This window comes from Aspergillus piperis (genome assembly GCF_003184755.1).
Source record: "Aspergillus piperis CBS 112811 unplaced genomic scaffold BO85scaffold_4, whole genome shotgun sequence".
Lineage (NCBI taxonomy): Eukaryota > Fungi > Ascomycota > Eurotiomycetes > Eurotiales > Aspergillaceae > Aspergillus > Aspergillus piperis.
Genome location: NW_020291594.1, coordinates 543,686 through 566,191, shown reverse-complemented (window position 1 = coordinate 566,191; position 22,506 = coordinate 543,686). Strand labels below are relative to the sequence as shown.

Genomic DNA, 22,506 nt, shown 5'->3' with positions numbered 1-22,506 from the left:
GACGAAAGAAGCCGGAAGATCAAGTGCATGGTACCCCTGGCAAGGACAATAGAAAAGGAGGCGTGGCCAAAACTGCTTAAAATCTGATGATAGAATCCGATTCGTTTGCCGGCCACGACTGATATCCCGAACTTATGATGCATATGTCACAAACTACCCAGGCCACTGTTTGCAACAGTCCTATTATCCGGGCTTTCAAAAAGGGTAACATTGGCACCCGTGGCAAACAAGCAACAATGAACAAACTCAGAGAAGAGCGGTGAACAATCGTGTTGGAAATATCATGAGCAGTCACCATTCGAATACGTATATATTCATACGGCAGTAAGGTTGTCAATTCTTCTCCTTGTATGGTAGCGTTTCCATGAAGATAGCCGGAGGAAGAAGAGCCCTACAGGGAGATGGGAAATGAAGCCGAAACCAGCGGGAGGCGAAGATCCAATCTCGGCCCGCAGTGCTTAATCACGTTGCCGTCCCACGAAGCCGCCAGCCGTTTTTTCTTTGCCGCAGGCTTTTTCGCTCTTTCCTTCCTACAAACACAACAACTTTTGAACAACCTGAGTCTTATTGTCGAAATGTTCGCTGCAATGGAATAACATACGCTTTTTCGCCGATTTTATCTTTCCAAGTTTGACTATTTGATCAAAAACTAGGAAATTCCGAACTTTGTTTTGCCTTCCCCCCAAGCTACTACTATCGCGACCCTTGCCGAAGATAAACCCTGCGTCTACTATTTACTGCTATCTACTGTAGCACTGCATCGACACCACAGCCTTCTACCACTCATATCGTTTACCATTCAGGTCATCTTACCATCAGTGACCTTGACTGGACTGCTTATGCTACGACTGATCAGAAATCGAAACATGAATTATCGTACACGTCTAAGAACCCTTCAGAAATTTTTGCAAAACCCTTGTGGCTAGCGGTGTGCGCGCCCACAGCCGCCTGATCTTCTTGACAAATCTTGCGCGCGTCGCAGCTTGCCAGCATGACTTGTAAGTCCGTCTTTGCTTGAATGCCTTCTAGGTGCCTTTTCTTTCCCGCTGTAATCCTCTAAAATGGCCTGGATCTTTACCCCTTGCATATCATCATGGCTACGAAAGCAGCCAGAAGCATGTAAGAAAGGAGAGGCGCTACTATATCCACCATCTTAGATCCCGCAAACTAGTTGTCCTCAGTTACTGACATGACGGATCCCTAGCTCGAGGCTGGCGGCAGCTTCTGAGTCGAAGCATTATTGCCATGCTTCCGCCATTCAATTTTCTCACACTTCATTATGTGTACTTTATTGCGACGTCCTTGATATGCAGCGTCATATTCTGGGGTTCCTCGACCCCGCGGCGCAGTGTTTCATACACAGACTCTCTATTTCTGTGTATCAGTGCTATGACGGGTGCTGGATTGAATACCGTATGTTGCTTCGGTTTGCTTCTCCCGACAGAGCTAGTAAAGTAACCCGTAACAGGTCGACCTTTCTTCTCTGAATTCGTTCCAACAGTCTATTCTCTTCGCACTCTTACTGTTGGGCCATGCTATTCTCATCTCGATTACGGTGCTTTTCGTCAGGATGGGCGCGTTTCAAGCCAAATTCAAGGGCATCTCACTTGAACGTGCGCGTAAAGCTTTCGAGCAACAAGGCATCCTACATGGACGTGCCCATAAAGTGGAGCATCAAGCCATTTCACTTCAATGTGCCCGTGAAGCTTTAGGGCAACAACTGGTAGGAGACGACACGAAGGCCTACGATCATCAGCCTCAATCGACCTCACTTGAACCAATCTTGGAACACTATCAGCTGGCCAAACTTGACGGTGCTACTGTTGACGTCAAGCACGCGGTGACAGCCGGAGCTGCACCTGCGGGAAACTGCGACAGCGTACGAAGTGACGACCAAATTCAATGGGTCGACGATGATCAAGTCACCCTCAGTCATATGAGGGCACGTCAGAAGCACCATCACCACCACCGCGTTTTCCCCATGGTAGGCGTTGGGGCCCGTCTTGACTTGAATAACCACCCCCGAGATGCTGCGCCAATAATGGCTCATAATGATGAAGAAACAGACCTACCTGCGCTCAAAGGCCTTATCAAGGGCACACAGAAGTATTTCAGATCGAAAGGATCTATCGCACGAAACTCCCAGTTTCATGGGCTTACCCCTGAAGAGCGAGAGAGACTGGGAGGTGTCGAGTATAAAGCTGTTTCCTTACTGCTGGTCATTGTTGCCCTCTACTGGGTCCTGTTCCTCCTTTGTGGTATCATTGGGATGGGTACCTGGATTGCAGTGAGTCATCCAGATATACCTCGAGCAAACGGCCTATCGCCTTTCTGGACAGGCGCATTTTTTGCCGTGTCCGCATTTGTGAACAGTGGCATGTCGCTCTTGGATGCGAATATGACTGCATTCCAGACAAAGTATGATCTCCCATGTGTGTGTGTTACGATTGAAAGTATGCTGATCGTTATATAGTGCGTACCCTTTGCTTACCATGGCATTCTTGATTCTATCTGGCAACACGCTCTACCCATGCTTTTTGCGGTTTATTATTTGGGCAATGAGATGCGTGATCCCCGATAAGCCGTCATGGGCGACCTGGAAGGTTACCCTAGACTTCATCCTTGACCATCCCAGAAGAGTATGCCACCGATCATCAAGTGTCTGCACTGTTTCACGCGCTAATTCAAGCGTAGGTTTATACAAATCTCTTCCCAAGGAGACATACGTGGTACTTGCTCGGTACCATTATCATCTTGAATGCGATTGACTGGGCGGGCTTTGAAGTCCTCTCAATCGGGAACAAGGAGATCGAAAGCTTGCCGACGGGCTATCGGGTCCTAGACGGACTGTTCCAGGCTTGTGGTTCGTATTAAACCCAACTTCGTTTTGTGTTATGGTTTTATCTGATACATTTTGTTGTCTAGCTGTACGAGCGGGCGGCTTCTACGTCGTCACGATTGCGAATCTCCGCCAAGGACTACTTGTTCTATATGGTAAGCATTTCATCTCCTCCAGATTTTGACCAGAACTATACTAACGTCCCACAGTTCTCATGATGGTCAGTTAATCATTGCTCCGTATCCAAAACGAAATCACCGGACTAACCCCGCGTGTAGTATGTATCAGCATACCCAGTGCTAGTCACCATGAGGTCAGTAACAACCGTTCCTCTCCTTCCCAATCCACCACTAACATACACAGAAACACAAACGTATACGAAGAGCGCTCTCTCGGGATCTACGCCCACGACAACACAGACGACGAGACCGAAGAAAAAACCTCTCCGAACATGTTCATCCAACTGGTCCGACACCACCTGCTCGGACGCCAAGATGCATCCACCCCAGAAGCATCCCGCAGTTACTTCGTCCACCAGCAATTGCGCTCCCAACTGAGCCATGACCTTTGGTGGATCGCCCTCGCGGTCTTCCTCATTGCCATCGCAGAATCCGGCAATTACAGCCGCATGCCCGTGGCATATTCGACCCTGAACATCATTTTCGAGGTCGTCTCTGCCTACGGTTGCGTCGGCATCAGTGTGGGCTTCCCGAGTTCGAATGCCTCGTTCTGTTCCTCGTGGCATACCATCAGCAAACTTATCTTGGCGGCTGTTATGCTGCGCGGTCGCCACAGGGGTCTTCCGGTCGCTATTGATCGCGCTGTTATGCTGCCGAATGAGTCCCTTGAGTGGGCCGAGGAGGAAGATGCTGCTATGAGACGGGAGCAGTCTCGTGCTTGGGGGAGTGATAAGATGCCTATCGGTTCGGTTTAAGTGCTCGCTCACTTTGAGTGGTTTGGTTCATGAATATTCATGTTGGAGGTGATGTTACAAAAGGGGTGTAGTTTGATGTGGTGTGGTTGGTTGCTATGTGTCTTTTTTGTTTATTCTGAGTTGTTATTTGTTCTTGTGATTATCCTGTTTGTGATTTTGTTTTGTGATTCTCTGTGATTTCATTCGATTTCTAGAGTATACAGTATGCGTTCAATCAAAGTTACTGCACATATAACTGTTCTAGCACTTGCAGTCCACTTGGTAGTTTTTTGTTAGTGGTATACAGTACGGCGTAACATACGAAGAAAAAGGCTTTGACCACACACGTATTCTAACTTTTATATTGACACCAGCAGACCAGACAAGATATATCCCATAAAGCTACGACTGATATATAACAAGACAGTGAAAAAAGAAAAGAAAAAAAAGGGTACAAAAGGAGCCTGATTAAACAGCTTAATCCTCCTCTTCTTCGAACTCGACCTCTTCCTCATCTTCATCCTCCTCCTCTTCTTCCTCTTCCTCCTCATCTTCACTACCGTCATCGCCTGAACCGGCCTCGCTCTCATCCTCCACCTCGTCCTCATCGTCCTCATCACTGTCATCATTCTCACTAATCACATCATCCATAATGACGTCCTTCCCAGCTTCCTCCTTCTCCTGGGCCCTCCGCTTCTCGTCCTCGCGTCTACCTTGCTCAAGAATCTTAGCCTTCTCCTCCCTCAACTTCCGCTGAGACTTAACGAAAGCTCCCAGCGGCGTGGCCTCCCAGTCCAGATCCTTCAGGAACGTCTCCACCTCAGCACGGTTTCTCGGCGTGTAAGTGACGCTCAATCTGCGTTCCTCGATGAAGCGTGCATTGGCCTCCACCTTCTGCACGAGCAGCAGGATCATCTGATTGACCTTGGCGTTCTTGTTACCTCCCGACCGGGAGCTAGCCTGCTTCAGCCAGCGCTTCAGCGAGACGACAATGGGGACAGAAAGTTCCGGGAAGGCGATGTGTTTTGTCCAGAGGACGAAGAATTCGGACAGGAGTTCGGCGATTTGCTCGCCCACGCCGTCTTGGTAGACGCGTGTGCGGAGGTAGGATTTCGGTGCCCGGATGGCTGTGTTGAAGTCGAGTTGCCTCAGAGTGCTGGATTTCGGGGGCTTGCGCATCTCAGAGAGGTTGAGGACTTCGAGGAGACTGGAGGCGAGGGGGATGTAGGTGCCCGTGCTGCGGGAGAGGCGGAGGAGGGAGCGGGTGAGTTGGAAGCGGAGAGGGAAGTACTGCGCTGTGGGGATTAGGCGCATAGCACCGATGGTGATTTGCACGACGGGGTAGATGAGGGGGCGCATGGCGGATTGTTTGCCTGCCTTGGCTTCGGCGAGGCCGTCGCAGTGTTGGGAAAGGACGCGGGACCAGAAGTCCAGACTGTGTACGTATTGCCAGTTGTAGACGGTCTTGTAAGATTCCTTGGACGTGTTGGTGATACTGCTGCGAAGGTGCATGGCGAGTTGACGAATGAAGTTGAAGCCTGTTGTGTAGGAGACGTTCTGGTCGACGCCCCAGAGCTCTGCGGCGGAGTTCTTCATGAGGTTCACGCCAGAGAGGGTGTGCACGGTTGTGTTGCGGCTACCCTTGACGACACCTTCGTAGGAAGCCTTAAGGACGGTTTCCTTGATACCGGCATCGCCGATGACCATGAGACGGCGGAGGATAAGGAAGGCCGTGATGCGTGTGGCCTCGGTAGTAGCAACGTCCGCCCAGATGCCGACAATGGTCTTGATAACAACCTTGAGTAGCTTTCTGAACTGGAGGAGGTAGGGAAGCATAGGCTCGATGGAGGAGAGGGTGAGCTTCAGAGTTTGTTCATCGGACAGGTTGGTGAGCAGCTCGTGGACGGACGATGTGTGCGACTTGATAAGCGGCGTGAGAGTCTTGAACTTTTTCGAATCAAGAGACACCTTGATCTTGCCAGAGGCGGTCTCCTTGACGGGAAGGTGGTGAGCGAGAACCCGAGGAATGGTGCTGAGGGCTGTCACCAGGACCTGGTGATACACGTCGGGGTCGGAGATCGAGTATTTCTGCTCTTGAGCGTCGTCGTTGATATGAGCGGCAGCGCGGAAAGCAAGAACGGCCTGTCTCATCGCGCGGACCGAGTGCTGCTCCTCCATCAACTTCTGCCACTTCTTGACCATCGCAATGGTGAGGGTATTGTCAATCGTCTCCTCTTCCTCCTCCTTGGCTGCCTTTTTCTTCTTCTTGGCCGGTCCTTCTTCCTCTCCTTCGCTCAGCTCGTCCACTTCCGCAAGGTCTCCGTGGTCACCGAATTCGAGCAACTCGGCATCGTTTTCCTTTAGGTACTTGTAGAATTCAGGGTCCTTCTCCTTCAGCGCCTCGAGTTGGTCCTTGTGTGCTTCGAAGTCATCGGCGTCGCTGGACTGAGAGGCGGCGTCCTCCTCGTCGTCGCTAGCGCCTTCCTCCTCAGCGCTGGAAGCAGCAGAAACCTCATCCTCCTCCTTCTGCTCATCGGAGCGCTTGCGCTTGCCAATCTTGGGTGTGACATCCTTCTTCCGGGCTTTCTTCAACTCCGCGGCAGAATCAGCGATATCGAATCCGCCCGCGAAGAAGTCGTCGACGTTCATATCGGCGAAAGCATTTTGCTTCTGAACTTGCTCGGGGCTCTCCTCGGTAGCCTCCTCTCGATTGGCGCGGTCTTTGGCATTATCGGCCTTACGCTTGTCCTTGAGGTGGTTGCGCTGCTTGATCTTCGCATTGGCCTTCCGGCGTTCGAGAACGTCCTTCAGGTGCTTCTTTTCGAATTTCTTGGTGGATTTCTTTTGAGATCCGGCCATTGTGCCCGAGGTGCTTGCCTACCCGACCGAACGGATAGGATAAAATATGTGGGAAAAGTAGAATAAAGGACCACGACGGCAGTCGAGATACTTCGAGCACGCGGAAATTCCGCCCAAGAAAAATCTGGAGACGAAAAAAACATCCTGCGGCAGAATGGGGCGGTGAGTGGGTCCCCGTCATGGTGACCGCCTTCCCTTCCCCTCGCGATGATGCCAATCATCTCTTCCCCTCATCGCACCATCATGTATACCCAGCGACCGTTGGCGTACGCCCCTACGCCGTATAGCTATACGCCAAACCCGGCGTTGGCGGCGTCTATCAACCTTGATGAAGTGAGTCGCCTGGAGGATGAAGAGGGTTCCTAGATCACCGACTAACTGTTGCGGTAGGAAGTAAAACTAGCTTCCAGCGCGGCGGAGCGGGATCTCTACGAGTCGCTGGCTGAGATCTACGGTATTATCGTGACTTTGGATGGCCTGGAGAAGGCTTATATCAAAGATGTGGTTACGGAAGCAGAGTACACGGAGACATGTACCCGGCTCTTGAAACAATACAAGTCCAGTTTGGGTGATGAGACTGTTGCGAACGAGTTTGTCGATCTAGAGACCTTCAAACGTACCTGGGAGGTGAGTACCAACATCGTGAACTTATTGTACGATGGAGTCTGACCATTTGGCTTGATCCTGTGTAGCTGGAATGCCCTCGCGCCACTGAACGTCTCCGTATCGGCCTCCCCGCGACAGTCGAACAAGCCTCCCACAGCACACCCGCCGCGAACATGGCTCCAGCAGCAGCAGGACCTGCAGGAGCATCCGGTAGCTTAATTTTGACGGCTACCGAGAATTTCATCACCTTTTTGGATGCACTGAAGCTGAACATGGTGTCCAAGGACGCACTGCACCCGCTTCTGTCGGAAGTGATCCAGTCCGTCAATAAAGTCACCGATGTCGACTTCGAGAACCGGGGCAAGATTATCCAGTGGCTGATCACATTGAATCAGATGCGTGCAACTGAGGAACTCGGTGAAGACCAGGCCCGGGAGTTGGCGTTTGACATTGAGCAAGCATACCTAGGATTCAAGGCCACTTTGGGTTGAACTTGCCTCGCAGGAGTTATTCATTGGTATTAGTGGGGAATGGTTTCTGGCGTCTGGGGTGCGATACCAAAGTCGAAATTAGTTCTATTGCTTTAGAAAGTTGCTTGTTCTTGTTTGCCATTGATCCATGCTCTTATCTCGATCTCGGCCCATCTTTGGGGCGGCGAATCCGATCCGCGGAACAGTCCCCGCCGGCCTTTTCCTCTTTGGGAAATCACGACTTTTTTTTTGCTGCCCTGCATCCAGAATCGCCCAATCTTATTTTGCCACAGGCACACCGATATAAGACTGGAGCCTCGATTTCTCGTTCTCCGCATAGACTTACCACCATCCCGTAGTCGGACTAATCAGCCCTCAGAACTTCTGCACCATGATAAGCGCCGATCCCAACGAGCCTCTCCACGGTACGTCTTCTCTCTCGGAACTTTCCCCTAACATCTCGGGGCGATAATGTACTGATAAGCCTGCTTCAGTGTTCGATCTCCCCCAGATCCATACTAAACCCTCCGGCACGGAGCTCATCCAAGCCCTCGACCTGCTAACACTCAAACCGCGGAGTTTCGGGCCCGTAGCCCATGAAGCGACAAAGAGCCGGACTGTGCAGCCAGCCGGAGTGACCCGCTATCTGACATCTATCATTGCCAGCCCGCTGGCATGGCTCGACACTGACGAGCTCCGGGAGGCCGTCTGGGACGCCGCTGCAGCCCGACTCAGCGAGCGCTCCGGTCGAACCGGTACGCAGAACTGATATTATTTTTGTAGTACTTATTGCGCGCCATTGTCTTGCCGCATCTAACATGATGTCTTGCTCTTCGAGCGAATAGCCATGCCCGCCATGTCCCGAGTCTTCAGCATCCCTAGTACCACATCCGATGGACTCGAAGGCGAAGAATTCACACTGACCCTCCACGAACCCTCCTTAACGGCCGACAACCTGGGCATGAAAACCTGGGTCTCCTCATACCTCCTCTCCCGCCGCCTCCACAACCTTCTCGAATCAACTCCCAACCTCGTCCCTACCACATCTACCACCCCGCAACCCCGCCCAGACAACAACAAGACCCTTTGCGCCCTCGAACTCGGCGCCGGAACAGGACTCGTGGGCCTCTCCTTCGCCGCACTGCGCGGCTCATCAGCCACAATCCATCTCACAGATCTCCCGGACATTGTGCCCAACCTAGCCCACAACGCAGCTCTCAACGTTGAATTGCTCAATCGGACAGGCGGTGTCGTCACGACGGGTGTTCTTGATTGGACTGATACCCCGGACCCGCTGCCCACTGCACAGGAGCAGTACGATCTCATCCTTGCTGCGGATCCGTTGTATTCACCTAGTCACCCGAAGTTGCTGGTCGACACGATCACTCATTGGCTGAGTAGGGGGCTGGATGCCCGTGTTGTGCTGGAAATGCCACTCCGGGATGCGTATCTGCCTCAGGTGCAGGAGCTGCGGGACCGGATGGGACGGTTGGGGCTGGCGGTGGTGGATGAGGGTGAGGAGATAGGCTATGACGATTGGGAGTCGGCGGATGGGGGAGCGTTGGAGGTGAAGTGTTGGTGGTCGGTATGGGGATGGAGCGAGAAGCTCTAGGGAGGTCTGAAGAGTGTGGGGAAAGATATTATCCACGACGTCACGATGAAAAACGAGACACGATGATAGAGTCTAGACGTAGACTGATTGATTGCTTAGAACTATAGTCAACATGCTAGAATAGAGCCACGGATCCGTTATACATGGAACAATGTTCAATTGGAAATGCTTGCAAAGTAATGGTATAGAAAAGATAGTAGATTGATTGCATTGTTCAGAGCGAGGCTGCCAACTCGGGCAATATGCCCTATTACCCTATCTTCAATGATGTGCCAACCCGCATTTGCAGGTCTCCAGAACAGATTTGGGGATTATAACCAAAGTAGTCGCCATGGTTTGATCTAGCCAAGCTCCTGCCACATATAAGCATCCCCATTATTTTGTCACGGCTAAAGAAAAGCAGTCTCGTTGTCTGATACAGGGGACTCTGAAATACATGGTTCAACTGTCGCTTTTCTCGCATTCCTTCCGTTCTGACTAGACTACAAATAAATCCAAATAAGTATCAAACCAGAGAATCTCAGTGCTAGGCGGGACATACCTTCATACTATTACGAGTGACGAGCCGAGCGGGTGCTTCTATGTCGGTCTGAGAACCCCTCGACACACTATGTCTGATGTCTCGAAGAGCCTCAGCGAAATGCTGGGCTTTAAGATGAGATTTGGTCGGGGATTTGATTTCGCTACCCGGTGACCGCGAGGATGTATCATCCATAGTAGAGTGCAACGCAGCTTGTCCGCAGAGGGACCGCAATTCTGAGCCAGATAGACCGGCTGATTGACGTGCGAGGGCCTCTAGGCTGACTTGAGGGTCGATTTCTGATTCCTTGAGGAATGTCTGCAAAATCTTGAGTCTTTCTTCCTCGCCTGGGGGCTTTATCATAACCTTGTTGGGAAATCGCTGCAGGAAACCTTCGTCTAGATCTGTCAGACGGCTTGTAGCGCAGAGGACGAAGGGTGTGTCTTCACTCTGGGATAGAGCATCCATTTCCTGGAGGAACTGGGCCAAGGCCCTTCGTCGCCATGATTGGTCGTCAGCGGAGCGACGATAAAACAGGGCATCGGCTTCATCGATGAACAAAATGCAAGGTGATAGCTTTTTGGCTAGTGTGAATGCGGCATGGATTGTTTTTTCTGCGTTCCCCTCAACATCACTGACGATGTCTGCTGGTTTGATCCGGAGCATGGCTGCTCTGGACTCATTGGCAATTGCATGAGCTAGATGGGTCTTCCCAGTGCCAGGAGGTCCATGTATCAAGACTCCTGTAGGTCTAGGTTGTTCCGGAGGTGTCTTCGAGGAATCCTCAATTTGGGTTCTCGACAAGTGCACCAATTGTCTTATGTGGTCCTTCACATTTTGCTCCAGAATAATATCGTCGTAGGTGTGTTTCTGAGTTTCTGCTACCCGGTTAGCCTGGGTTCAAATTTTGGCCATAGACGCCCTTACCTGGGTCGATGATGCATTCTGAGAGCCCTAGCTCGAACTTGTTGCAACTCTTCCTAATTGCTTCAACCGTTTCGGAGAAGCTGGGCTCCTCAACTTCCATAGGCTCAGTTCTTGAGGGTTCTGGTGGCTGCGGTTGCTCACAACTATTACGCTGCAAGACTTCGAGTATGTCACTCAGTTCCAGTACCCCTTTGACGCAAACCCGCCCCAAGACTTGACAAGCAATCAGCGTGTAGTCCATATCATCGTGGAAATCAGTTAACAAAGTATCCGGTATATCCAAGTGTACGGCGTCGGAGAGTAACTCGGAAGCGAAGCCTATGGGCAGCCTTTCTCGTATGGACCCTTTCAGTTTTCTAGCTCTTCTCGCAATTTCGAGCTGTTTCTTCTCTGTTTCTGATGCGATCTTGTGTTTTAGTGACTTTGGGTCATCGAACCAAACAATAAAAGAAGGTGTGATATTTAGTTCCCGTCGAGAGTCATGGTTCATATCGCTCATGATAAGCAATACAAGCTCATTGTTCTTCCAACGTTCCATGACGGCATTCCTGAAACTTTGAATGACATCGTAGGATATACAATCAATCTCGTATGAGTTGCGAAGGTGGAGTATAACTCGATCGCTTTGTCTTGGGGCCGTGCTCCGGGGCTCAGATGGCGAAGGCTTCCGTTCAATCTTCGCCAAATGAGCATTCAAGATAGACTCTATTGAGCACTGACTCCGTAGGCTCTTTCCGTCTCCGAAATAATAATTGATCATCTGATCTCTATCTTCGACTATGGCGTAATCAGTGTCGCTATGGTCATCACTGAGACCGATAGCTGAGTCTGTAGTCTCTACCATCTCGTTAGAGAATAATGATTGCCTACTTTCTCTCTGACACACAGGATCTGCACAGAAAAAGCGGTCTTCGTGATGCTGAGCCGATTGGTCTTGCTGATGGAATTCACGAGCAAGCTTATACAGATCCTCGGGCCCAGCCGAGATGCAGGATGCACCCATATCTCCTGCTAGGTGTTCTATGATGACTGTAGCGCAGGCAGAACTTTCAACTTCCACTGCCATGCAAGGCCATATGCCACCTCGCTTCACTTTGGGAAACGAAGTCTTGCTGAGTAGAGCAGCAGCAGCAAGATCATAGAGTTCTGCGTATCGCTTCTTTTGAAAGACATACTCATCAGCGGTTTCAGTTTGGTCCTCGTCAATCCTACTCTTGCTTCTACCGTCTCCATTAGTATCCGTACAGGGACCCACTTCCTTATCTCTTTGGAAGTTAAGGTTACTACTTTGGCGTAGACGGATTGGTGTCCGATGCTCTGACTTGGTTCTGACATTCTCAGTTACAAACCAGGAGGGAAGAGCATACGGATGCTGACGGTGCAGTGCTTGGTAATGTTAATCGTTGCGGACCGCAAGACGCCAACAGAAACGAATAAACAAGGATTACACTAGGCGGGAGTATAATCTTCAAGCTTACCTCTACCTTCATCGACCATCGTGGATGGCATCACAATCAGGTCCTCATTTGAGCCGCAGACGGATGCGAAGAGTTGCACATGGTGGTGGTCTTCATTCCAAGGATATTTGATGGCTTATCTAGACTTATATGAGAGAATGGCAGGACTGTCACTATGAGAGGTGATTAATTCCTGTTTTAGACAATTTTGTAAATGCTGCCCCTTGCTGCTGCATCACATCCGTATGAATCATGCGACGGTATCAGCGACAGCCGGTACCTGAAGCAATTTGGATCGGCTTGTCAAAATATGCATAGCTTCGAAACCATGCCCGTAATTGAGCTGAATTGGCTCAAACTATAATGTTAATTAGTTGTATCTCACGAAGTCTCGCCCAACAACGACCGACTCGCCAGAGCTCCAGGCAATGACATTGCTTGATTTCTGCAGCATTCCCGACCCTGAATGCCACATACCTATGGTAGGTAGCACGACCACTTTCAACGGTTGAGTCTTCACACCAAACTGCGAGCTTACACTGATTCACAATGGCGATCGAATCATAACATTGTAATATAGCATTCGGATAATCATGTCGGCCTTGAGATGGAAGGGATTCCATAATAGTACCTTCAAAGCTTCCACTCCGTATACCAAATACTCAGTAATCTCAAATAGCAGGTCTGTTCGGCCGCATAACCCTTGCGACATGGTATGGACTGCTTCATAGCCAATAACAACGCGGGCTCAGTACGTCCCACGAGTCAGCGTCCATATTTGGGAGGCCACTGAAAATGCCTATGAATGATTGGCTACCAAGACATTGGTAGAGCGCATGCCGTACTTTATAATCCTCTCCTAGGATGCTCCAAAGAAAAGGAGTCATGATCTCTCCGTGTTGACTTGCGAAAGGGAAGCGCATAGGATGTAGACGGATAGATCGGAGGGTGGAGACAACAAAGAGTAGTTGCTGGAGCCTTCGATGAGCCAGGCATCAATCAGGCAGCGAACCCGGTCAGCCACCGATGACATATGACGACGCTCGGCACCGCCACCAGCGATAAGTGATATTGGAATCTACGCCTGTACTTAATACAAACAAATATGATGCTCAGTGCTTAGCTCTCTCAAAATACTGCTTCTCTATTAGTCAAATTGTCTACCTTCAATTTCTAATCAACAAGCGCAAAGAACCTAGCAATCAACATGGTTATCGGTCTCCTAGCAATTACCGCCATCCCCACTGTCACCGGCGTGGCCATGGGGGTGAGTGAACAGCGCAAAGCAAATGAGAGGAAGAATGATGAGCGACGCATGGCAAAGTTCAATATCGATGTCGCACCACCACCAAATGAGGAACCTGACGATGAGGTTCAAGGGTTACGGGTGGTGCTGAGGGACTTCAAGGTACGATCAAGTGTTTCCGCTGCGATATAGTTCTTATTCTTTGTTGTTTTGTATGTCAAGTGAGTCTGATTAGCTGACTGATTCAGGTTAATCTAATAGGTTTATCTCGATGATCCTGTGCCCTCGAAGCGAAAAGTCCCCGCGCACACCGCGGCAGCGTTTTATATTGAGTACCCAGAGCCAGACCATATGAAGCACCTCAAGCGGGGATTTGGATTGGCGACCACCATTTCAGATAACCCGCCGATGTTGGGTTGGCTATACGCGGATAGTAACACACATGAAATGAAGTATGGGAACCGGTCATCGAGTTGCGATCATGTTGTTGGGCCGTGGGATTGGGAGGATGAGGAGACCACGGTGACACTGGAGGAGAACAGACAATTTGTGGCAGTGCAAGAAGACGATGGCTGTTGGGCGCTTTACTACGATCGCGATGGAGATGATCTGGAGCGTGTATTGGAGGAACAGGGCAAATTGGATAATGACTTCCAACCCTTGCGATTGAAGCGGAACTTGATTGAACAGCCTGTACAAAAAACAAAAAATGATAATTCGTGATCTATATTGAAGTGCTGGTTTGGGGAATCGTAAGGTAGACTTTTCATATTTGTACAGAAACACCAACGGGTTAAGCACAACCCACATCCATAGGAGCCTAGTCCTCAAGTCCTTGCCAGCCCTGGTTGTCGTCGTCACTGCCAGAGTCTGCGCCTGACTGTGGTTGAGATTTCCTGTTGCGGCTGGCTGAGATGAGAGCCTTCTTCTTGTTCTCCTGGCGTCTCTCGTAACCACTCTTGGTACTAATCCTCATCTTCTTGTCGTCCTTCGTGCCTTGGGTCTGCCTGGCCTTGACGCCGTGCTTCTTGAGCTCCTCCTTCTTCTTCTTGCTGAGGTCCGGAAGAGCATCCAGCAGCCACTTTTGTACCGACTTCTCTTCATTTGTGCCCCGTAGCTTCTCGCTGACGTCAATTACATTGGCGATGCTCTTGACATAAGGAATGTCCTCCTTGGTGTAGTATGTGACTGCAATGCCACCTTCACGGCCAGCTCTGCCCGTCCGTCCAACACGATGGACGTAGACGGCAGCGGAATTCGGGATATCGTAGTTGACAACCCCGTTGATACCTCTGAAGTCAACGCCACGGGCCAAAAGATCTGTGGTGACGAGGATCCAGATTTCACCCTTTCGGAACTGCTTCATGATCTCGGAACGTTGGCCGTCTGATAGCTCAGAGTGGAGAACAGCTATACGTGACGAGCCACCCGCCTCGGGAGGAATATCGTAGCGCAGTTCTGAGTGTAACGCAACTGCTCTGGGAATTGTCTGAGTAAAGATCAAGAAAGGTGGGCGTAAACGGATGTCCGTAGATGATGCTGCAGCGGGGTGCAGGAGCTGACGAAGACCGAGCAGCTTTCCTTGCTCAGTGGCAGCATAAACCAGCTTGTGCTTGATATTTGGAATGGCAGAGTCCTTGAGGCCAACCACCAGACGAAGCAGGGGATAAGACTTGGTCTCGCTTAGAGTGTCTTTCCGTTCCTTGATCGTTGACTTAGCGAGGTCTTCAACATTCGACCCCATCGTCGCTGACCAGAGACTTGCTCGGAGCTCAGGATGCGTGCAGGATCGCCAGATGTCAAGTGTTTGGTCGCGGAACAGAGGGTCCAGGAGAACATCCGCCTCATCCAGAACCACATTCCTCACCAGAGGGAGAGTCGCCAATGGTTTCGTCCGGTTTGCAGAGAGCGCGTTAACCAGAAGCAATGGTGTTGTTACGAGGATGTCGCTCTTGGTGACGGGCGCCTTCCCTTTGCTGTTCTTTGCTGTAGCCTTTTCATCATCTTCAGAGCCCGACGATTCCGAATCATCTTCATCCAGAACGTCTTTGCTATCGTCTTCGTCATCGCGTTCTACCACACGCATGCCCTTCTTCATCAGAGTGATCTTCACGCCGGTTCCCAGAGCTAACTTTCGGCCTTCGTTGACAATTTGGCTAGCAAGCTCCTTTGTCGGAGCAATCACAACAGACAAGATACCCCGTTCCTCCGGCTCTTCATGATGGTGCCGGACAATCTTGTTGATCACCGGAATCATGAATGATAGCGTCTTGCCACTTCCTGTAGGCGCAACGACGAGTAGATCAGGTTCGATACTCATCCCAGTGCCCGACTTCTGAGCCACCGATTGGTCTCCGAGCAAAAGAGGAAGACTTCCTAGTTGAACTTCAGTAGGGACAGTAAAGCCTTGCTCAGCAATGTTTTCCGCGAGTCGTCGGGAAATGTTGTACTTGGTGCGCAGCTGTTTGAAGGAAACCAAGGGCTCCGGAAACAACCGCCGGGCTTTCTTCTGCTCTTTCTTAGTGAGCGTTTGAGCGGGTTCCTCTTCCTGCTGCTTTCTCTTCTTCTTTTTCTTCTTAGATTCCTCTTTCTGAGGCTGAGTGGGTTGGACTTCCTCAAAGTCACGCATATCAGTGACCTTGATCTTGTGAGAGTTCAGGATCGTCCGGCGCTCGACTTCATCCATCGAATCATCGCCTTCGGAATCAGATGCATCTTTCTGCTCAGACGGTCCACCCTCATCCTTTTTCGCCGATGCGCTGGCCGCAGACCGTTTACCTGAGCCGAAAAAATCTAGATCGCCAGCATTGCCATCTTCTGCATCCGAATCACCTGCGGCTTGCGTGCGCTTCCTCTTTTTCCCGGAAGCATTTGACTCCAGAAGCTTTTCGTCACGGAAAAGCTGGGGGTTCTCGGCCTTGCCTTTGGAAGGCAGGTTCGAAGACAGGGTATTACCAGTCTTGAACTTGGTGGACCTTGTCAATAACTTGAACGCATCCATTTTTAGTTATATATGAACTAACAGTCCATGCGACTAGGTATATTAGGTGGACACGAGCGTCCGAGTCCCAGCGATCGCGAGCTTGATATTGATGGTTGTCGAGTAGTCGGACTTAATGAGGAAAAAGTTTCGATGCTGAAATTCTTTACCGCACGGGCCAATCAGAGGCAAGCAACCCTCACCTCCATCAAACGGATAATTCTCGAAGCTCTCAGTCATCGAGTCCCAAGATATTGAGTTGCTTGGTCTAACGCTCGTGCACTTGGTCTTATGGGATTAGCTACGTATATCAATAACGGACTTTGAAGTCCTCGTGCTTACTTCAGATCTAAATCTTCATCGTATCCCACTGACACCTGAGGCAGAAATCGAGCTCAAGTGTCGTGGCCACGACCGACTCTCAGCACAGACCGATTGAACTTTGTAACATGCCTACAGCCTTTAGATAGTCATACCTCTGGAATACGATCATCAGTCACCTAACGCAGGGCCGCATTGATAGCAGAATGCCTGCCATGGTCTACAACATCTCCCCTTGAGCAGCCAGAATATTCAACCAAATAGCCGTCCCCATGCATGAACCTAAATCTAAGACAACAACAAATGAGACGTACCCAATTGCTCGTATCGCACAACCTCAGACAACAGTTTATTCCATCGTCTATCATACAATAGTACAGCACACAAAGGAAAACGGGAAAGGGAAGGAAGACAGGCTAAGTCACGAGTGCTTGGTATTTATCTAGTGGTGTCCGTGGTGCTCAGGCTGTCCCTTGTAGCCGACGATGTTCATCCGACCAATGATCTCGCCAACGGTGAAGAAACCAACGATCTCCGCAGCGGTGACACCAGCCAGAGCGATCTCCTTCTTGTTGGCGGTACGAACGCGAGAGATGATGTTCGAGGGAGCGAAGCTGGAGTTCTTGAAGGCGGCAGGGTTACGGAAGGCGTTGGTCAGAGGCTGGAAGTAAGCCTGGAAGGTGGCCATGTTGCTATAATCCGTATTAGTTGGCAAGGGTCACGGTTCGTTCAGATTAGTTGTGGGCGCTTACGGAGGAGTCATGTTCTGGCCACGGAAGACCAGCTTAGCAAGCTCGATTCCGACCTTCGAGTAGTAGACGGTAGGGGGTATCATGGCTGCATTGACACGACAGATGATTAGCAATGCTCCGAAAGATATGACAGAAATCCGGGGATGGCTCCACTCAAGGAGTGAATCACGACATGACGGCTTCCAGCAATGCCACCGTCATAGTATCATCCCAATGAATATTCGAAGGGGTTATTTGTTGCAAATAACATGGAGAGTCCGCTTACAATCGACAAAAGCGATGACTTTTCCGGTCCTTCCACCGACCTTCCTGAGGGCACTACCGAGACCCTGGGCGGCGTTCGAGATGGCGGGGCCAGCCGTCGAAGAGACGCGAGAAAGACCCTCAGACGCCTTCGAGGCAGCAGAGGAAGCAGTCTCACCAGCCTTGGAAGCGGCTTCGGAGGTCGAAGAAGCGTACCTGACCGCAGACCTGCGGGTCAGGAACTGCGATTGCCGAAGCACGGCACGGGACGCCGTGGCGGGCATCTTGAAGACCACTGGGGGAGATAAAACGCTAAAAGGAAAGAATGACTCTGAAAAGTCGCAGGTGGAGGACAGAAGAGTCCAATGGCGGTAGGGTCAAGAGCCGGTGACACTGGATCGTCGCGCAATTGCAGGACCAGAATTGAGATTTGAAGTTCGGGAAGTTCAGGGAAGAGCCTCCACTTCCGTGTCACGTGCACTCGCGCTCATGCCTTGTTTATCAAACCATCACATCAACTCGATCTTTGCGAATCCAACACACTTTGCGATTTCGCTTCTTATAATTATCCGTTTGGCTAATCGCGCATTGATACTACATCTACACTAATAAGGGCAAACTTTGTGGTCCGGTGTATCTCTACAACATCCGAGGCTTCCGTTCTGCCGAATGGCCGTGCTAATTACCTCGCAATCGACATGTCAGTTTGAGCTGGCTAATCCAAAGATAGACATAATGTGCCCACCACATGTGGAAGCACTTTCATGCCAAATAGGAATTCTCAGTGGGTGGCTGACTGGATAACAAGGAGTATCAAGCTTCATGTCACGTCGCATCCAATCTAACCTATTCCCTAACACTATGCCTTGACAGCCACTGAGAGCCAGTCATATCACCTATAGCCAGCTACCGAGCGCTATCATACGAACTAGAGGACATGGAAAAGTACATAGCGTGACCGGCTGTCTGGCAATCTCTCAAGAGGACCATTTGGGGGTCTTCGTTTCAGACACCTGTCGCGGCTAAGCGGACAGGCTATTGGATGTCAAACACTTCACATAACCCAGCACATATAATCACCTTGGATATCGTCACCTATGCCTACAGCGCGGCATCCGGATTTGCCAACGGCATCTTGATGAGTATAGGTGTCCACATATTTTTTCGACAATGGACAAAATTCGGCAGTGATTATGCTAACATGGTCATCTTCGAACGGATATCGTTATGAGATTATTGATTCTCTTCGTATTGCACCTCGTGTTGACCTATCAGCGCAAATTATCGGCTGCCGGTCATCTGAGGTGAAAGTAGCCTTCTGTTCCGACAAAGCCTTGGCGATGCTAGACACATTGTTCGATTGGTTGCACGATAGCTTTATATCTCTTAGGAGCCTTCTTGGTAGTCACTGAACAAATAACAATCATTCCATGGATCATACAGTCTGACAGCTGCTCTATGAAACACTAGTAGCACACCTTCTCAAATATAATAATATTTGTTTGCTTTCTTCTCTTAGTTGTTCTACGTATAAGCCTCCTTAGCTTAGAAACCTAGCAGACGACTGAACGAAATGATTGAAACAGGTGTACATACTGCTGACAACCCCAGCACAAGTACGAGGCGAGACGTATGTACTGAATCACATCCAGTTCTTATGAGATACCATACACCAAAACCCCCCTATCAGGGCAGCTTCTGGATTTCTCCCAAGTACCCAGAGTAGCACACCAACACACCAGCTCTATAATGCTACTCAAATCAGATGATATGGCAAAGCCCTGAAGTCCTTTCTGCCAGGAGATATAATCCAATGCGCTATCAATGGTATGAAATCTGCCGTTATAATAAAGGTTTGTAAAACTAGCTTGGATTCACGGGCTTTTCTCAGGCTACCTCAATGGGGATAGTTGATACTAGGATAATGGTATTGAGTAGGAGAACTCAAGCCTCTTTTTTTAATGGCAAGGGCCCCCGGTTTTGGTTTAGATGCCGGACTCCACAGCTTTCATATGGAGCCGTCAGGCAACGGCTCGTCGACGATCTTCAAACAGACAGAAGAGTAATCGTCTCTCTTAATGACCTTTCGTTGCTAGGGAGGGAGATGCTGGGCTTGATTGATCAATCTAAATAGGGAACGAAGGTGTGTGCTGAGGAATTGGAGTCGCATTGAGGGTGTTCATGGTGATAAAGGCAGTGATGATATATACTTATATAGAGAGGGGGGGGGGGGGGGGTTAAATGAAGGGATGTATTAGAGTTCTGTGAATAGCTTCTATGGCTTATAAGTAGCAATCAATATACTAATATAATATACACTTTTCATGATTAAGTCGACGAAACTTCTCATGTAGTTAGATTCCAGACTACTGAACGTATGGGGAAATCGCTCTTCTCCTGTAGGGCCCGTTATCTCAGCCCAGAAGTAACCGCATTCTCGTCGACTGCTACTTTAAGCGGAGAGCTAAGTAGTACTAGTACATTGAGTCACTTGGATTACTCTCCGGTAGGCTATCAGGATCAGCTCGAGTGCAATTTCACGAGCAACGGGACCCCGATTAGCAATGGAGCCAAGCACACGTTTGCCCATATCAGGAAGTACGAGTGATCATAATCGGGCAAACGGGCAAACGCTGTACAATTAGTATGGGAATCAGATCGAAGCAGCCTTGGTGCCAGGACTTCCAGATCAGGAGAAGTGAAAAGTTAGACCGTCGGACTATTTAGTGTCCCAAATTCCATTTCCACTGTGGCTGATTGCTTTAGCCGACCAGTAGTCTAATCCAGAATGTACTGTGGACTTATAGGGGTCAGATTTTGTTGTTTGATGTCGATCTCAGCCCTCTGGGTTCAACGCATGGCATCTGATCTGCTGATGAGGGCCAAGGGTGGACCGATCCATGGAAGGGTTCTGGGAAGGATGGTTGGTGTTCCTGATATAGCCACGTGAAAAGCCTAATATCGGAGATCCGCATGCCGCTTAGTCATGAAGCGCCACCAACTTCAAGATTTCTCTTCACCTTTTTGCGTGTCGCGCCACGACGCAATCAAAGGTGGCTTTGCATTAGCAGTGCGCCCTGATCGTGCGACTGGTGTAACACCTACATCATCTCCGGCAGGAAAGCCCAGTTGAGGCTATTTTTACTGCGTGGCGCAGAACATCTGCTGTGTATACCCAAAACCAAGCCTTCAAAGGCGGATTAAGCTTTATCCATGCCACATCAATAAGGTTCTGGCAGCTGAGCATAGGATGATCTCTTCGCCATTCCACAGAAAATTGTCCGGTTGATCTGCCCTACTATTTTTTATCGGCGGAAAATTGAGCTGCTCTATTGATTCTGGATCCGTTCCGTCGTCGGCACCACTCCGTGATGTTAACAAAATATCAATTCTCGCGAGGCATACAGACAGGCTCAGTTTCGCCCCTACTTGATCCTGCACACATACCTAGTTCAGCCCTCTCTACTCCGTAATAGACAAGCAATGACAAGGCGCATCACAAATGCTTGCTGTTGGACACTAAATTGTCTGCCTAACAAGTGTATACGTAACGCCCATCGAAGCCAAGATCAGTGGGTCTCCACACCGTAGACCATGGTCCAATTCTAGAATCAGAATAGAGGAAGACAACTCACTTGATTGGGCTCTCTAACTCTTCATAGTATGGCTCGTTTCATGAACAACGATGCTGAATGGATAGCCTTACATAGCTTTGGGCCCCATCTACCTGCTGTCCTTCGATTCTTAAGCCAGGTCTTCCCCTACGTTTGCTGTCTTTCTCTTGCATTGCATTTTCTGCACTTCAAACAATCAGAATCCACAAGAAAAGACCAACCTCACAATGTTCGGCGACAGTATTTTCAGCTGGTTCAAGTCCTCCAAACAGGAGTCGGCCCCTGAGGCCACCTGGGACCCCAACACTGTTACGATGACCCAGCCTCAGAGCCCTGCCGGTCCTACCACTGAGGGTGTCGTTACCGGTCAACCTGTACGGTGTCATCCTGATCCTAAGCTTTGTTTGTCTTATGATGCTAACATGAACAAACTAGATGCCCAACAACAACATGGATGTGAGCCTTCGTGGTGGTGGTCCTCCCCCCGGACCTGGCGGTGACGAGTAAGTAACCACTACTTGAACCCTCAACTACAATACATTCATTAGACTGGAACTAACCATGCGTCTTGAATAGTTGCTGCTGCTGCCTCGACTGCTTCTGCTGCTGCGGTGACTGCTGTGGTCCCGACGGACCCCCTGGTGGCCCTGGCGGTCCGGGAGGTCCTGGTGGTCCTGGTGGCCCCGGTGGTTGGTAAAGAATACCAACGTCTACGATCATGTTTCTTTTCCTTCTTATCGTTTTTACTCGCCACGTTCGAACTTGATACCACTATACTGAATGTGATGTTGTGGCGCAATGGATGAGCGGGAGCTTGTTTGCCGGACAGAGGCCTTGTCAATGGCAGATAAGCTCTGTGTCATGGTTGCTTTGTATGATACTATGTTATTATTGGTTATGTTATATGCAAGACTATCGAATTACTCGATCACCTATCACTTGGGATATACTTTGACGCCGTTGCCGCTTGGGGTGCAATTTCATACTATAAAGATTGTATTCTAGTCCAAAAGTGTCTACAACACGGCCAAATGCAATATTACCTGATCTAATTGGTTATATAAACTTGGTATAAATATCACAAGGCTTGCATAGATAGGATATCCGCGGCACTTAATGCACGAATACTAATGGACTTGCTATGAAT

At 49.8% G+C, this 22,506-nt stretch overlaps 9 protein-coding genes across 9 annotated transcripts; 5 read left to right on the top strand and 4 right to left on the bottom strand.

Moving 5' to 3' along the window:
- The first annotated feature begins 645 nt into the window (after positions 1-645).
- BO85DRAFT_222009 (putative potassium transporter) lies at positions 646-4,030 on the top strand. The gene is made up of 9 exons (XM_025654711.1): positions 646-998; positions 1,205-1,413; positions 1,469-2,418; positions 2,474-2,639; positions 2,695-2,863; positions 2,926-2,994; positions 3,049-3,059; positions 3,118-3,152; positions 3,203-4,030. The coding sequence occupies exons 1-9, from the start codon at positions 992-994 to the stop codon at positions 3,771-3,773; spliced, it is 2,187 nt and encodes a 728-aa protein (XP_025518168.1). The 5' UTR covers positions 646-991; the 3' UTR covers positions 3,774-4,030.
- A 65-nt stretch (positions 4,031-4,095) lies between these two features.
- BO85DRAFT_446792 (mRNA-binding ribosome synthesis protein NOC2) lies at positions 4,096-6,698 on the bottom strand. The gene has a single exon (XM_025659578.1). The coding sequence runs from the start codon at positions 6,609-6,611 to the stop codon at positions 4,230-4,232; it is 2,382 nt and encodes a 793-aa protein (XP_025518167.1). The 5' UTR covers positions 6,612-6,698; the 3' UTR covers positions 4,096-4,229.
- Positions 6,699-6,854: 156 nt separating this feature from the next.
- BO85DRAFT_365889 (ESCRT-I subunit protein VPS28) lies at positions 6,855-7,708 on the top strand (the record flags this gene model as incomplete). The annotated part of the gene is made up of 3 exons (XM_025655759.1): positions 6,855-6,944; positions 7,002-7,238; positions 7,304-7,708. The coding sequence occupies 3 exons, from the start codon at positions 6,855-6,857 to the stop codon at positions 7,706-7,708; spliced, it is 732 nt and encodes a 243-aa protein (XP_025518166.1).
- A 185-nt stretch (positions 7,709-7,893) lies between these two features.
- BO85DRAFT_221971 (S-adenosylmethionine-dependent methyltransferase) lies at positions 7,894-9,562 on the top strand. The gene is made up of 3 exons (XM_025654710.1): positions 7,894-8,112; positions 8,182-8,442; positions 8,533-9,562. The coding sequence occupies exons 1-3, from the start codon at positions 8,079-8,081 to the stop codon at positions 9,297-9,299; spliced, it is 1,062 nt and encodes a 353-aa protein (XP_025518165.1). The 5' UTR covers positions 7,894-8,078; the 3' UTR covers positions 9,300-9,562.
- On the bottom strand, positions 9,494-12,354 carry BO85DRAFT_221963 (ATP-binding protein). The gene is made up of 4 exons (XM_025654709.1): positions 12,225-12,354; positions 10,747-12,132; positions 9,841-10,697; positions 9,494-9,781 (listed from the first exon to the last, which is right to left on the bottom strand). Exons 1-4 carry the CDS (start codon positions 12,253-12,255, stop codon positions 9,689-9,691), a joined length of 2,367 nt encoding a protein of 788 aa, XP_025518164.1. The 5' UTR covers positions 12,256-12,354; the 3' UTR covers positions 9,494-9,688.
- A 933-nt stretch (positions 12,355-13,287) lies between these two features.
- BO85DRAFT_415382 (uncharacterized protein) lies at positions 13,288-14,172 on the top strand (the record flags this gene model as incomplete). The annotated part of the gene is made up of 2 exons (XM_025657687.1): positions 13,288-13,611; positions 13,711-14,172. The coding sequence occupies exons 1-2, from the start codon at positions 13,411-13,413 to the stop codon at positions 14,170-14,172; spliced, it is 663 nt and encodes a 220-aa protein (XP_025518163.1). The 5' UTR covers positions 13,288-13,410.
- A 48-nt stretch (positions 14,173-14,220) lies between these two features.
- Positions 14,221-16,671, bottom strand: rok1 (RNA-dependent ATPase ROK1). The gene has a single exon (XM_025654708.1). It carries the CDS (start codon positions 16,448-16,450, stop codon positions 14,270-14,272), a length of 2,181 nt encoding a protein of 726 aa, XP_025518162.1. The 5' UTR covers positions 16,451-16,671; the 3' UTR covers positions 14,221-14,269.
- A 330-nt stretch (positions 16,672-17,001) lies between these two features.
- BO85DRAFT_446787 (F1F0 ATP synthase subunit g) lies at positions 17,002-18,156 on the bottom strand. The gene is made up of 3 exons (XM_025659577.1): positions 17,768-18,156; positions 17,503-17,587; positions 17,002-17,442 (listed from the first exon to the last, which is right to left on the bottom strand). The coding sequence occupies exons 1-3, from the start codon at positions 18,027-18,029 to the stop codon at positions 17,193-17,195; spliced, it is 597 nt and encodes a 198-aa protein (XP_025518161.1). The 5' UTR covers positions 18,030-18,156; the 3' UTR covers positions 17,002-17,192.
- A 3,384-nt stretch (positions 18,157-21,540) lies between these two features.
- BO85DRAFT_466809 (uncharacterized protein) lies at positions 21,541-22,289 on the top strand. Its single transcript, XM_025662153.1, has 3 exons — positions 21,541-21,733; positions 21,795-21,862; positions 21,936-22,289. Exons 1-3 carry the CDS (start codon positions 21,587-21,589, stop codon positions 22,054-22,056), a joined length of 336 nt encoding a protein of 111 aa, XP_025518160.1. The 5' UTR covers positions 21,541-21,586; the 3' UTR covers positions 22,057-22,289.
- The last annotated feature ends 217 nt before the right edge of the window (positions 22,290-22,506 follow it).